The sequence below is a fragment of the Solanum lycopersicum genome, chromosome 11 (assembly GCF_036512215.1).
Source record: "Solanum lycopersicum chromosome 11, SLM_r2.1".
Taxonomy (NCBI): domain Eukaryota; kingdom Viridiplantae; phylum Streptophyta; class Magnoliopsida; order Solanales; family Solanaceae; genus Solanum; species Solanum lycopersicum.
In genome coordinates this window covers 15,919,039-15,933,548 of record NC_090810.1, presented here as the reverse complement: position 1 = coordinate 15,933,548, position 14,510 = coordinate 15,919,039, and the positions used below count along the sequence as shown (strand labels likewise).

At 33.8% G+C, this 14,510-nt stretch overlaps 1 protein-coding gene and 1 long non-coding RNA gene across 8 annotated transcripts; both read left to right on the top strand.

The window, feature by feature from the left end:
• Window positions 1-1,171: 1,171 nt before the first annotated feature.
• On the top strand, window positions 1,172-8,998 carry LOC101258025 (transcription termination factor MTERF9, chloroplastic). Of its 7 annotated transcripts, none has more exons than XR_002026163.3 (3): window positions 1,172-2,475; window positions 2,843-2,940; window positions 8,639-8,998. XR_002026163.3 is itself a non-coding variant. In XM_010314580.4 (2 exons), exon 1 carries the CDS (start codon window positions 1,332-1,334, stop codon window positions 2,430-2,432), a length of 1,101 nt encoding a protein of 366 aa, XP_010312882.1. In that variant the 5' UTR covers window positions 1,199-1,331; the 3' UTR covers window positions 2,433-2,475; window positions 8,720-8,998. The 7 variants fall into 7 exon arrangements, 3 of the variants coding, with proteins under 3 accessions (XP_010312882.1, XP_010312881.1, XP_004250434.1); XR_002026166.3 differs by having other exon boundaries at window positions 1,199-2,475; window positions 2,843-2,936; window positions 8,720-8,998; XR_002026164.3 differs by having other exon boundaries at window positions 1,199-2,475; window positions 2,843-2,936.
• A 1,340-nt stretch (window positions 8,999-10,338) lies between these two features.
• On the top strand, window positions 10,339-12,820 carry LOC109118940 (uncharacterized). Its single transcript, XR_002026116.3, has 2 exons — window positions 10,339-10,469; window positions 12,521-12,820. It is a non-coding gene; the product is annotated as an uncharacterized lncRNA (long non-coding RNA).
• Window positions 12,821-14,510: the final 1,690 nt, after the last annotated feature.

Below are 14,510 nucleotides of genomic sequence, written 5' to 3'. Positions count from 1 at the left end.
TATTAGTTATGCAGGGCATAATTATGCAGATATTAGTTATGTTGAGTTTAATTATGTGGGTATTAGCTATGCGGATATTAGTTATGTAAGTTTTTATTTAGTTATGTAGAGATTACAATACATGAATTATTAACTATTGAATATTAAACTTGCTGTAGATTATTAATATATATTAATTACAAAATAATAATATATGCTAATAAAATGTAGAATATAACGAATAATATATAATGCTAATATTTGATTAGCATATCTACAATTAAAAAATATATAACTAAAATTTTTATATTTAAAAGTATTTATATTTGCTTAAATTAATAAAAATTGTAAATATGTAAAAAGAAATAAAAGTAATCTATATATAATAGAAAACAGTAAAGTTTCCTATTAAAAGAATAAAATAAATCAGTATCAGTCATTTATCATTGTAATATATATATATATATATATATATATATATATATATATATATATAACTAATACACACATAACTATTCCACATTTTATCTTGCATAACTTTTTAATAGATTCTCTCATTAGTTATATTGATATTAATTATGTATGACTACAAAAAATGCAACAAAACACCATATAAATTACTATATGAATAACTTTTATATAACAATTAAATTCTTACTAATCAAACATGATATTAGATATGTTACTTTTATACCTAAGACAACTTGAATCAAACATAATAAAACTAATATAACTTATGACCCGCATAGATACAAATTCACTATAGTCAAACTCTAAGGGCCCGTTTGGATGAGCTTAATAAAAGCAGCTTTAAAAAAGTACTTTTGAAAGTGCTGAAACTTATTTTTAAAATAAGCAGTTATGCGTTTGGATAAAAGTGCTGAATTTGCTATGTCAAACGTGAAAAGGGAAAAATGGAAGAAAGAAATGTTAGGGTTATATGGGTAATTTGGAGATTGTATAAAAATATAAGGGCAAAAAGAAAAAAATGTGATCAACTTAAAACAGCTTATAAGCTTAAAAAAATAAAACACCCCTACCCCACCTTTTAACTTTTTGCTTAAAATAAGTTTTTTTAACTTAAAATAAGTTATTTTAAGTATTGCCAAACAATTATATAAGTCAAAAACCAGCTTTTAAGTCAATTTGACCAGCTTTTAAGCTGAACCAAACAGATAGACGAAAAAAAAATAATCACCTGACTGCAAATGGAAAAACAATTTTACAAACTGAGCTGGACGGCCACACGCCCAGCCCTAATCTAAAGACTCATCTACATTCTACTAAGGCGGGTGAAGCAGCAGAGGGGAAGTAAGGATACTGCCGACAAATAACAAGTGGTGCTTGTTTTGATGTTTAGAATTAGTTGCAATGGCGCACAAAAGCATCTTTTTTCCTGCCTTTATTCCACAGTTGCAGCGGCGGCGGCGGCACCTGCTAATGTATTGGCGGAGTTCCTGGTAAACTCACTTGACTTCTCAACAAAAGAAGCCATTTCTACAAGCGCCAAGCTATCTCGTACTAAACACAGACACTATGACCCGCATTTGTTATTTGATCTCCTTGATGAAATGGGTATGAACAAATCACAGATCAAAACTCTTGTTTCTTCTTCTCCTCAATTGTTGTTTTGTCGTGTTGATGAAAATCTCAAACCCAAGATCAAGGTTTTACAAGGACTTGGCTTGTCTGTACCTCAACTTGCTACATTTATGAGAAGAAGCAATTTTTTGACAAGAGGTTTAGATACTATTATACAGCCTAATCTTGTTTATCTAAGAGATTTATTGCCTACTCATCATCATGTTGCTATGATTCTTATAAAAGAGCCTAGGTTGTTTTCCTACAATCTTCCTAAAGTTATGCCACCCAATATATCATTGTTGCAAAATTTTGGCTTTACAACGCCTCATATTCTCAAGGCTTTTCACAGGCATCCTAGGTTTCTCCTCAATCGTCCTGAGTGGTTTGAGAGAGCAGTACATCGACTAGTAAATGATTTTCATATGCCTCTCACTTCAGGGATGTTTCTTCATGGCGTTGAAGTACTTGTGTTGCTTGATGAATCTAAATTAGAAAGGAAATTAGATATTTTTCGCAGTTTTGGATGGTCTGATTCTGATATCTGCCTAATGGTGCAAAAGCTTCCTTACTGTTTGGCTTCATCAGAAGCTAAGATAAAGACTACATTGAAGTTTTTCATGAACGAATTGGGGTATGAACCTAATTATCTGGCTTCTCGTGCACCGCTTTTAAAGTTTAGCATGGAGAAGAGGATCGTGCCAAGGAATGAAATCTTGAAATTTCTTAAAGAAAACCAGCTGCTAAAAGGGAGGCTATGTCTTTACACTGCTGTGTCATTTTCTGAATCAGATTTTCAAAAGAAATGTGTACTTCCTTTCAGGGAAAAGATGCCCGAGATGTATGATTTATACATGAAAAGTAGAAGCTGAAGAGAAATCCCTACAGTGGAGACAATGGCTGCAGAGCAAAGAGGTTTATTCAGTTCCTTAAAAATATCTTTGATTCTTTTTCATGCTCTTGTCAAGCATGTTACTGCTTGTTTACTTTGAATTGCTGGAGATCTATTGTTGCACAATGACTTTTCAAAAGATTACGGAGTGACAAAAACTAGAAATTGATATCAATTTCATTTTCTATTCAACTGATGGTTCTTGTTTATTGACAAGTAGTATAGAAATCAGACGATTTATATGACATTGATATTTGAATGGTTATCTCAATCAGGACAATATTTGTTCTCGTTTAACTGAAGTTTCTTTATCTCACATCTTTGTGATAGGGCAATATTGCTTGTCAACCTAATTTTGGCTTGAAGATTTTCTTTTATTGTCTTGTCTAGGTAAGTGGGTCAACTATCTTCATTATATTTTGAAAGAGCACCTTCTATCAACCCTGGTCAAGTGTGAGCAACTGGGCGTGATGCTCTACATGCAGTAGGTATCTTTTGGCTTTTGTTGACAACTCTTAAAATGTCCATTGACTCGTAAGAGTCTTAGTGATGTACTTGTCCTGGGAGAATTGGTACCATCATGAGTGTATAAGTAAAAGAGAACCTAAAGTATCCTCTGAAATACTTCATGAATCAACTTGTATGTTTAAGCATTCTAGCATGACTGACCCTTAATCTATATGATATACTTTTTTCCTAACTGGAAATCACTTGACATTTTCCATTTTTGTAGTCTCAAAGCAGTCATGGTAGTGTAGAAACTAGGCTGTCTGTGCCACAAACCCTGTACAATCCATTTCTTTTCTTTTCCTTGTTGAAAAGGTATGTTATTGCTTTAGCTCAAAGGTTCTGCAATATATAGAGGGTATTACATAGTACAAAGCATTAGTCCCTATTAGATCTTTCAATGATTCAACTTCATTTACAATTCCCTTTTTACATAAAAATGTGGAACATGTTTGGCTTAATCTTGATATTCAGCAGAGAGATGACTTTGTCTTGAAAGCATATTGCATTCCTCTATCTCCAAAAAGTTCACCACAAGAGTGAGATTCCACCGCTTGTTTTGTCTCCTCTACTTACTCAGCCCCCCCCCCCCCCCCTCCACGCACACACACCACACACCAAATATCCATATTAGGGCGATGTAGGGACAAGATGATATAGGGTATGTTCGGTGTGAAGGAAAAAGCTTCTAGGAAAATCAGTGAGGTTATTACTTATTTTTTTTTGTGTTTGGTACGTAAGCAAAAAATATTATCCTAAAAATATTTGTATATAATTTAAACAAACACTATGGGTGGTGGGGGTGGGGTGGTGAGATGGGGGTTACAGGGAGCGGGGGTGAAGATGAGGTGCGTTGGAGGGTGTGCGGACACAACCTATGTGGAATGCTACTTGTGGGACTTAATTTACTTACTTTCACTAGGGAAGTCATTTTCCTCATTTTTAAGGAACTTGTTTTCCTAGAAAAAATATCATCCAAAAATATTCACCAATCAAACATTGTATAATTGGAAAATATTTTCGTCCATACTGAGCGCACCCTTACTATCTCTAGTTTACCTCCACACAAGTATCATCTGGAACAAAAGGTGGAAGCGCCTTTTCTACAATTCTCATGTGGCAAGCATGATTCTTTGACTACTATTCAAGAGAAACATGTAACTTTTGGTAGTTTGTCCTCCTTTCATCTTCTAAGTCAAGAGAGTGCTTGTTGATCATCAGAGGTAAGAGAGGCATAGAGAGACATCCTGAAACACAAATTTACTTTATCTTCATAGTTGTTTAAACCGTAAAAATGCTCTTGTGCTTTCAAAAAATCTGCACCCCGGCCTATTTTCTAGTCATTACCTTCTTCAAAAGTTTAAGTTCCAGCCAAGTTCTTTGTAGGAGCCCAAAGTAGTCTCTAGCTGTTGTACATTGTTGAGTATGTAACGGAAACTGTTTTTTCAAGATACCATGCCTTAATCAGTTGTTATTCCAAAGGATACCCTCCCACCATTACCCACTTTAATATCAATATGTGATAAAAGAGGGCTACAAATTTTTGACATTCCTCTATACTCCCACGCCATATGGAGAATAGTGATGACTTCTCTTTTTTCTTTTTTCTTTTTTCTTTTGTTTGATAATTAGTGCTCTTGTATAACTCAGCAATTAGGGACTGCTGGCCACCCTCAAAAAAAGTTACGATATAGTAAGATCTAGCTTTACGGTGCTCCTAGGAGATCATTCAACACTTCTATTTCCTCAATGCAATTTTCTATAACCAGACAGTAAAGTCTCTAAGCTATTACATTTGACTCCATGGATGGACTTAATCTTATTTTTGAAACATCTTTCATTCCTCTCTTTCCAAATTGTCCACCAAACGCATGAATGTATTGTCCTCCATCAGCTCTTTTGCCTCCCCCTCTTCAAATCCAACAGTACATGAGGTCCGTTGTATGCTCATTCCTTGTCCATACAGTCTTTGTTAGACTGAAATACATATTCCACTATTGGGCAATGAATTTGCAATGCAAAACTCCCTAGTTTCATTGCACAAAAATTTGCGTGACTTGAGAAAGTTGTCCTCCCAATCTGCTAAATAGAGGAACCTGTCAGTCCTAGATGCACTGTTGTGATTTCCCCCCTCCTTCATGTAAATGGTCCTCCAAATGAAGGGGGATCTACCAGCTCCAGGTCTACGCTCTTACAGAATTCAAACATTGACTCTCTCTGCTACAAACGTGGTTACATTAAAGTCCCCATACACCACCCATGGTCCCTCACATCTGCTTCTAGTAACTGCTAGCTCACTCCACAACTCTCTTCCTGTCACCCTGTTGCAATCTGCATACACGATAGTGATGTACCAGGTTAGATCCCCTGTTTTATACCCAAAAAAATTAAAAAATCACAATAGATCAGTTGACCAATCACCTCCACCATTGCCCTGCCCACTCCCTTTTATCCCACATGATCAGAATCCCCCTCTGCTACCCCTAGCCTCAAAATGTTCTTCCCCCAGATTAGTGATAACTTCTCTGACTAGTGCTTGTTCTTCTATTATTGTCGCTCAATAGCCATTCCATCAAAATGCTGCTACAGCTACTTCAGATTCTTGATCACCAATCTTTTTTATTCTGGCGAATAGTAATAGAGCTCCATATGACAGACAGAGTATCTTCATAGGGCATCTAATCTTCTCTACACTAGCTGGTAACAGGAATAGTGACTATCATAATCTTGCGAATCTTCTTTCCCATCTTGCTATCACCCCTTGCCAATTTTCTTCTCACCTAAATGCCTTAAGTTTCTATTTAGTCAGCTTCCAACTTGACATTCTTGTATGCTAGGAAGTATTGAAATATTGGGCATTTGATTCACAGAGAACATAATACTCTTCCTCCATTTTACTTTTTGGCCACAGTAAGTCTTCAAATATAGTTAATAGTGAACGTTAAATGCCTTATGTGCTCCCCAATAGAATAAACTAGTGTATTATCATGCTGTAAAAAGTAGGGTATTTCTGTATTGTTGAACCCAATGCTAGCCACTTTAAAGCCTCTTATCCATCCACTATGACTGGCTGTCCTTCACATTCTTTTAAGAAAAGAAGCTCATAGGAAAATTAACATCATATACCTAGTGAAATCATACTAAGTGGGCGTGGGAGGATAGAGTGTATGCGAACCTTACCACTACCACGAGGAGGTAGAAAGGTTGTTTTCAAAAGACGTTCGGCTCAACTGTATCAAACCCAAGTAAAATAAGAAGGAAACAATAAAGAAAGCATAGCCGTTAATAAGAAGAAGCAGTGTAAAATCTAGCAGAAAGGAACAATAACAACAACAAAATAGTGTGATAATCCAAATAGGATACATGACATATGGCAAGAACTACTAGGGTACGACTAGCACTATGCCGGGCACTAACAAGTCTAAACCTATGCACAACAAGACAACACTTTCGCCCCTACTAACCTTCTGCCCTAATACGCAACTCCCTATTTAGAGTCATGTCCGTGGTAATATAAAGTTGAACCATATCCTATGTAATCACCTCTCCCCAATACTTCATCGGCCTACGTCATACCTCTGTGGGTACCTCCTACAACCAGTCTCTCACGCCTCCTCAATAGGGCATTACACACCTCCTTTGCACATGCCCAAATCATCTCAGTCTCACTTTCCTCATTTTGTCTGCCACAGGCTCCTATCTTCTCCCGAATAACCTCATTCTTAATCTTTTCGCTCCTAGTATGTCTGCACATCCATCTCAACATCCTCATCTGAAGCCCGCAAGAAAACCATTAATCAAAATTGAGTATCTGACCATGCTGATACCGAAGAACATCCATTTTAGGCATTTCCTACTGAATTCCATATCATTTAGAACATTGATTAGAAAATCCCAAATTCACACAATCATCATACATTTTTTTCGATGTACAACTTGGTGTTTATGCTCATTTCAAAAGTACCTTGTCTGTGAGTGTACTTCACTGCCTTCATGATGCTTTTATTGGCCAGTATGTTCGATAGAAACTAATGTAACTGACAAAGCCCAGGCTTTATCATTTACACAGATTTTAATGGTCTCCGCGACTTCCTGTTCCTTGAAAGGACCTTGTAATTAGCTGTCTTCCTCTTTACTGATTGTTTGGACATGCATTTGTTCATGTTGAACCTTTGTCTCTGTTTTTCATTCTCAGTCTACAAGTACTGATAGAATGTTAAGATCCCTCTTCTGATGGCGTCTGGATCTTCCTCTGTTTCTCCATCAATATCCAACTTATCAATCATATTATATCTCCGATAGCATTAGTCATTGATTTGAATAACTTAGGGGTCATTTGGTAGAGTGTATTGGAGAAAACAATGCTTGCATTAATTTGGTCTTATTACTAGTACCTTGTTTAGTACACTTTTCTAACGTATGCATAACTAATGCTTGTATTAGTAATACAATTTATTGTGTATTGAAGAGTATTATTAATACCATGGAGTTCTATGCATTAGTAGTGCAATGGATTCTAATGCATGCATTAGCATATTACTAATACCATGGAGTTCTATGCATTAGTAATGCAATGGATTTTAATGCATGCATTAGCATATTGCTAAAAGACACAATTGTCCCTCAATTTTCTTTTACATCCTTTCCATTATATTTATGGAGGATATTTTTGTAAACAAATATTTTTTGAACAAAAATTATGCAATGTATAATCTTTTTAGTACACCAAACCGAGCATTGCATAAAAAATCTCATCATAACTAATACAAACATTACTAATACACCATGTTTTGCATTATTCTTATACACTCTATCAAATGACCCCTTAGTGTCTTTGTCAACCTTATTTCAGCTGAAGATTCCTAGATCTCTGTACTCTACCAAATGACCCCTTAGTGTCTTTGTCACCTTATTTCAGCTGAAGATTCCTAGATCTCTGTCTCCATACTATCTCATCACATTTATGTACATCTTCAATTTCCATAAATACATTAACATTTCAGATCAAATCCTCTTTAGTAAGTTGTTCCTGTATTTTATCCTACTTAAGCATTTCGTTCGTAACTCTTGATTTCTTCTCTCTAGACTGCCAAAGTTGTTGGTATCACACTCGACCTGCTTTGCTTTAAAGAATTCAGTTTCTTTTAAGAGTAAAATCAGCCTTACCTGCCACCATAAAGGAGTCCCATCATTCTTTTATTCTCTCTTTAAAACCTTGAATGTCTAACCTTCTACTTTTAAATTTGAAGTACGATCTATATTTACCCCTTGGCATTCTGTCTGGATGCGATCCTTAGAAGTGCAGACTACTTGATGTATCTAAACTCTTCATTCCATCATGCTGTAGAAGTGAATCTGTCCATTCTTGGGGAACTATGATGATTGTTGTCCTTCACCCAACTCAAGTGTATAGTGGGGGATAAATGAACTCCAGAATCAAAAATTAAGAAGAATATTTTTGATTTAGATATTAGATGTTTGAGACAGAACAAGTTGTTACTCTCATATTGTTAATATACAGGTTGGGGTCATGCCTAAACCTCTCACCACAATACTGACATTAACTTAAAACATAAAAGGGCCACTTTTATGTAGTCATGTTGAATATCTTTTTAAACACCTGTCTCTGTGATTGAAGAAAATAAAATTAAGATTTCTGAAGTTTGAGTACTGTTGTAGAGGATACATGAATATTATGGTTGAGCTCAAAGGATCAGAAGAGTGATTTTCTCACCATTTTTAATTTGCTGCGACGTTCAGAAAAGCTGCCATAGAGTTGCTATGAGGAGGCCACTAATACTGATTTTTTTGAAAATCAATGCTGTAGTTGAGAAAGTATGTATCAGCACCATTCTGATTTTTCTCTTGTTACTATTTGTAAGGGTAAATCAAGCTGTTAGAGATACACGCAGCTTATTCTGTTAGAATTTTTTAGTACAATTCTCTATCTATAACGCTACTATTAAAAAGGTTGTATCAAATTATGCTATCCTATGTAATTCATTCCTCATTATCAAGGTTTATTTCTTCCCTTGAAAAGACCCTCTACTTCCCTTTAGCAACTAATTTTATAATAGTTGGTATTCAAAAGTTCACATTATGACACATAATTTGAGTATTAGTGTAGTAATCTGGCCTTGGAATTTCCATTACTTGATGGTAAGTGGAAGACACAATTTTCATGGCCTCTCGAGTATAATGTTATACCACATTTCTCCATTGAAGATTTTAAACTGGGTTTGTTTGAGCACGCCCTCAGCATACATCGGCACTCACACTAACTTTTGGTGGGCTAACCATATCTTACTAACTAAAGCATGTTATAACTAGATAATTAATCATATTATCTAAAGCGTTAAAGGAAGAAATAATAGTTGCAAATATAATAGATAAGAAGTATCGAAGTTTAAACTATACCATCTCTAAAATTCGAACGTCATAGACAAGATTCTTACCGAAGTGTCAGAGAATAGTCATAAAACTAGATAAATAAATAACAATGTTCGAAGAAAGTAGTCATTAGTTATGAGATGATCAGTGGCATGAATAGGAATAGCTCACCCTTAGATCTGAAAAAAGAAAGTGCAAGAGTAGCACAAGTAAAAACATTATATACTGGTAAGCATCATAGACTACTAACGCCTAATTTATTTGCACTTAATGAATGTCTGAATCTGAATGGTTCAGACTAGAAGTGTACATGATCGGATTGGTTCGGGTTTTTCAAATATCAAGTCAAACCATTCGTGTAGAATTTTTAAATTTATAAACTAAACTAAGCTAATAAAATTCAATTTTTTTTCGGATTTTTCAAATACCAAACAATTGTGCAGAATTTTTAAAACTATAAATCAAATCAAACTAATAAATTTTGGGTTTTTTTTTTCTTCTGATTTTTGGATTTTTTGGTAAAGTTCGCATACAAATATATAATCAACTCGTGCTCTAAATATTTCTTTAGTCCAACCAAAATACAATTATATAAGGTGTTTCTTAAAAAATAACACAGAATATGAGATGAGTATTGATGACACAAGAATATTCAATAAAAAATAATTATGAAATCATCATATAAAATAAATATTATAAAGTCATAATGAAAATAATCATAATTTAAAAGTACTAAATCATGCTAAAATAAGTATAATAAGTATTAGTTACACTACTAAATATTTAAGAAAAATTAAAATTAGACTATGTATTTTAATTTTCTAAACCAATGTTGTAACGATCCGCTAGGTCGTTTTGAGATCTCGGACTATCTTGACTCTTCCCGTATAATTTAAAATAGAAATTTTGAAATATTCGGTAATCACAATTTTTTAGTTGTCGGATATTTATTAAATATTTAATTTAGCTGAATACTTAATGGGACAAATCAACAATTAATTTAATTAAGACCCTTTTACCACTTGGCCCATACACTGGATCAAATTAAATGAGTAATTAGCATAACCTCAGTAATATATTCTGGCAAAATGTGTAGGGGAAAAGAAACCATCGACTTCAGGTGAATAAATTATTCTCAAACTTTTCAATTCTCCATTTGAGTATGTTATCAAAGTAAATAAAATTGTTATTTTAGATTATTTTGTTGGATGTCTATATGAAATTTGGATCTATTCAGTCCTTCGTAAAGGAACGAAAAGAAATTCTTTTTAATTATTTGTTTGGGGGCATTAAATACCCATTAATGATGCTTATTATAATAGTGACAATTGATAGGCCTATTTCTTAAGAAATTAAGCATTTTGGCCGAATAAAATTGAAGGGGAAAAATGGAGGATCACATTTACAGTGCATTTTCTGGTTTTGTTAATTAGTGAAATTGGTTCTTAATTTATTTATTTACCAAATTTAGTTACTAGTATTAGTATCTTGGCATTAGAGAATTAAGTATTGGTTATATTGTATTGTATAAATATTCGTAGATTGATGATGACAAGAGAAAATTAGTAATAGTATGTATTGTTGGAAAATTTTTTGGGTTGGGCAATTTGCTATTCTAATTGATTCCTAATGATTAGCAGGTTAATTAACTAGGTTACCCTAAGCATTGAGGTTGTTGGATTAGAGTAGAGGAAATTGTTTATATTAATTATCAAGTTTAATCATTAAATAAGGATTAGGTATAATCATTGGGGGGGGGGGGGGGGGGATAGAAAATCATTGGCAAACGAACCTGATTCCATATATGGAATCTGCGAATATTCCATGGTCATCATTTTATTTAACTTTTCGTACGGTAAGTTACTTCAAATTAATTGACCTTAAACTTTATATTTCTTTATTTATTTATTTAATTGTCATATAGTAATACTCTTTGAAGGTTGGGTATAGCTAATCAAATTTTGATGGTATTGTGTTACATGAGTATCACTAGATTCATAACTTTTTTGGGGAGTTGAGGCTCAACACTAGGCTTGAATTTTAGCAAATAGAATCTTTGACATATAAAATATATCAAGAGTAGGAGCTTGATTGGAGATATGAGTGAGTTTTACAGTTTAGGTTAGACATATAATAAATTGAGTACCTATGAACTCGCTTATTTACGAATATTGCACAATTGGTAGATTGGAAACGTTCCGAAATTTTGCAAAAAGGAAAGGAAAAATCTTGAAGATTTGTGATACGAGTTCGATATTTAAGGTATGTTAAGACTCTTCAGACTTGTTGAAGGACGTTTTCCTAATTAAAGATAAAAAATGAAATAGACAAAGAGGTAAGGGCAAAAGATGGGGTCTCGTATCAATGGTGTGACGGGCATTGATACGAGTATCGGTGTTATAAAAGGTAAAGTTACCACTATAGAATGTGAATTGTAATTTGAGAATGCAAAAGCATATGGGCATTAGCTGATATATTATTGACTTGAAATTCTTGTGTGATTGTGTTTATTTTATTACACCTGTATAGTTGTGATAATTGAGGTGGTTATGTATTATGTTGATATTTGACTGATGAGGTGCATCATCATCCCTTTATTTGAAATATTATTATGCACATGCATTGACATGAGATTTAGTATAAGTTGGGCATATGGAGATCGTTCATGCTGGGATGGTGAGATGTAAAGATTATAATTTGGGCACGTGGAGATCGTCCGTGCAAAAATTTTTTGATTTTATGATAGTGCGTTGAGATCGCCCGAACAGACACGTGGAAATCGTTTGTGTCGGTACATGGACCTCGCGAGTACCCCATGGGTCATGAACTCTCGATGTATTTCTGAGGAGTATCATGTATATACAGTTGAGAGAGTGTTGAATATTCCGAGACATATCATTTCATGGTATCATATTGCATTGCATTTCATCACATCTTTCATTTTTGATGATTATGTATTTTATTTGGTAGTTGGCAAGTACTTGATGTTTGTTTACCTCTATTTGATGAAATTTGACTGGTAAGTGTAATATAGACTTGTATAATTAAAGAATTGCTTTTTTTTTCTTATATAAAATTCCATCACTACTTCTTCGTTGTCGGTCAATGAGATATACTGGGTACACGTGATTTCGTACTCATACTACACTTGTTGCACTTTCTGTGGTGCAGATTTGATTTCGAGTGGGAGCATACGTGGAGCAATTTGAGTCCGAATTTGATGTGTCTTGAAGTTGTGGTGAGTTGCTTGGTTGTTCCGTGGCCCACACCTTCCTCTATCTTTTGTTTATTTTGTCATTTAGTATTCAGACAAGGTATCCCTTATGTTTGATTTGTCATTTTAGTTTCAGACTTGCATCATATTTTAAAAGCTCTTGTACTTATGACACCAATTCATGGGGTGATATTTTTAGCTTGTTGCAGTTCATACTTATAAAGAGATTTATATTGGAGATTTTCACTTAGTGTTTATTTTTCCTCACTATTCCAACAAAATTGGCAAAATATGTTGGGTTGGCTTACCTATTGGTTGGGAACATAGGTGCCATCACGACTTGTGAATTTGGGTCGTGATAGATGTAAAACTAAAGAACAAATATTCAATATTATTGTCATTCTTAGTGTTGAATTGATTTTTTTTTGCATTAATATTAATTTGATTTTAATTTAAGTTTTATTATAATTATCAACATCTATGAACTATAATCTTTATTGGACCGTTCTGAATTCTAAGTTTTAAACTTGAAATAATATATTAAAGGATAAAACTATGGGTGTACAAAATCGAATCGAAAGTCGAATCAAATCGCAAATCAAGTCACACAAAAAAAAATCCGACTAGTGGTTTGGTTTGACTTAATTTGGTGTTGAAAAAAAAACCAGACAATATTTGGGTTGGTTTCGTTTCAACGAAAAAAATACAACTCGAGACCAAACCAACCCGACATTATATATATAATTTTTATCTTATACGTAAAAATACTTACTTTGATAAAATTTTTAAATATCTTTTATACTTTTTATTCTTAATAATCAAATAAAGATTATAGTCCATGCATATTTGTGATTATAAGAAAGTTTAAATAAAAATCAAATTAATATTAATGCAAAAAGAAAATCAATTCAACATTAAGAATGAGAATAATATTGAATATTTATTTTTTAGTTTTACATAAATTTAGACAATTAAAATACATGATATAATTTTACGATCTTTTAATATTTAGTCATGTTACTAATACTTACTAAACTTATTTTAGCATGACTTAGTACTTTAAATTATGATCAATTTCATTATGACTTATTAATTTGCAATATTTGTTTTACGTGATTTTATTATTTATTTTTTTGTTAGATATTTTAGCGTTATTAATCATATTATATTTTGTTAGTTTCCTTGAGAAATAACTCAGCATTTTGGTAGGAGTAAAAGAATATTTGAAGTACAAGTAAATTATATGTGTGTATGAATACTTTACCCAAAAAAACTCAAAAAGTCCGAAGTTGAAAAATCTGAGTTTTATTGGTTTGTATATTCAAAAATGTGACACAGGTGATTGTAACGACCTGTTTAGTCGTTTTGAGCAGTAGATTTTATTTCGGGAAAAACTGACTGAGACGACGGACCCCACGACGGACAGTCATGGGCACGACGGACCGTCGAGGGGGTCTCGTTCCAAAACACTTAGAATTCTGAAATTTGGGTACTGAAATCGACTCTCTGAACTTCGTGACGACATGGCAGGACGGACCGTCGTAGGCACGACGGACCGTCATAGACCCTTTAGTGGAATTGAGTCTCTGAACTCTGTGACGGAGCAGCAGGACGGACCGTTGCAGGCACGACGGGCCGTCAGAGGCTGCGTAATCCCAGGCTGGGTCGGATTTCTGTTAAGTAATTTAAGGGGCGTTTTGGACTATTCCTGCATATAATTATAAAGTTAGTGGTTTAATATTAATAACTCAAATACTTAGGGGTTAAAAGAGGTAACCTTGAGTTAATTAGTGGATCACTATTGCCATCTTTTATACTTAATTATATGCTAATTAGGGTAAAAGAAAGAGGGTTTGAATAAGAAAAATAGAAAGAACAAGAGAGGGAAAAACGATTGATAGAGAGAGACGAACGAAGAGAGAAATAAAGCTTTGGGAAATTGCTTGC

Excerpts from the sequence above, each read along its gene's own strand:
- LOC101258025 (XM_010314580.4), top strand. The coding sequence starts at position 1,332 with ATGTTTAGAATTAGTTGCAATGGCGCACAAAAGCATCTTTTTTCCTGC.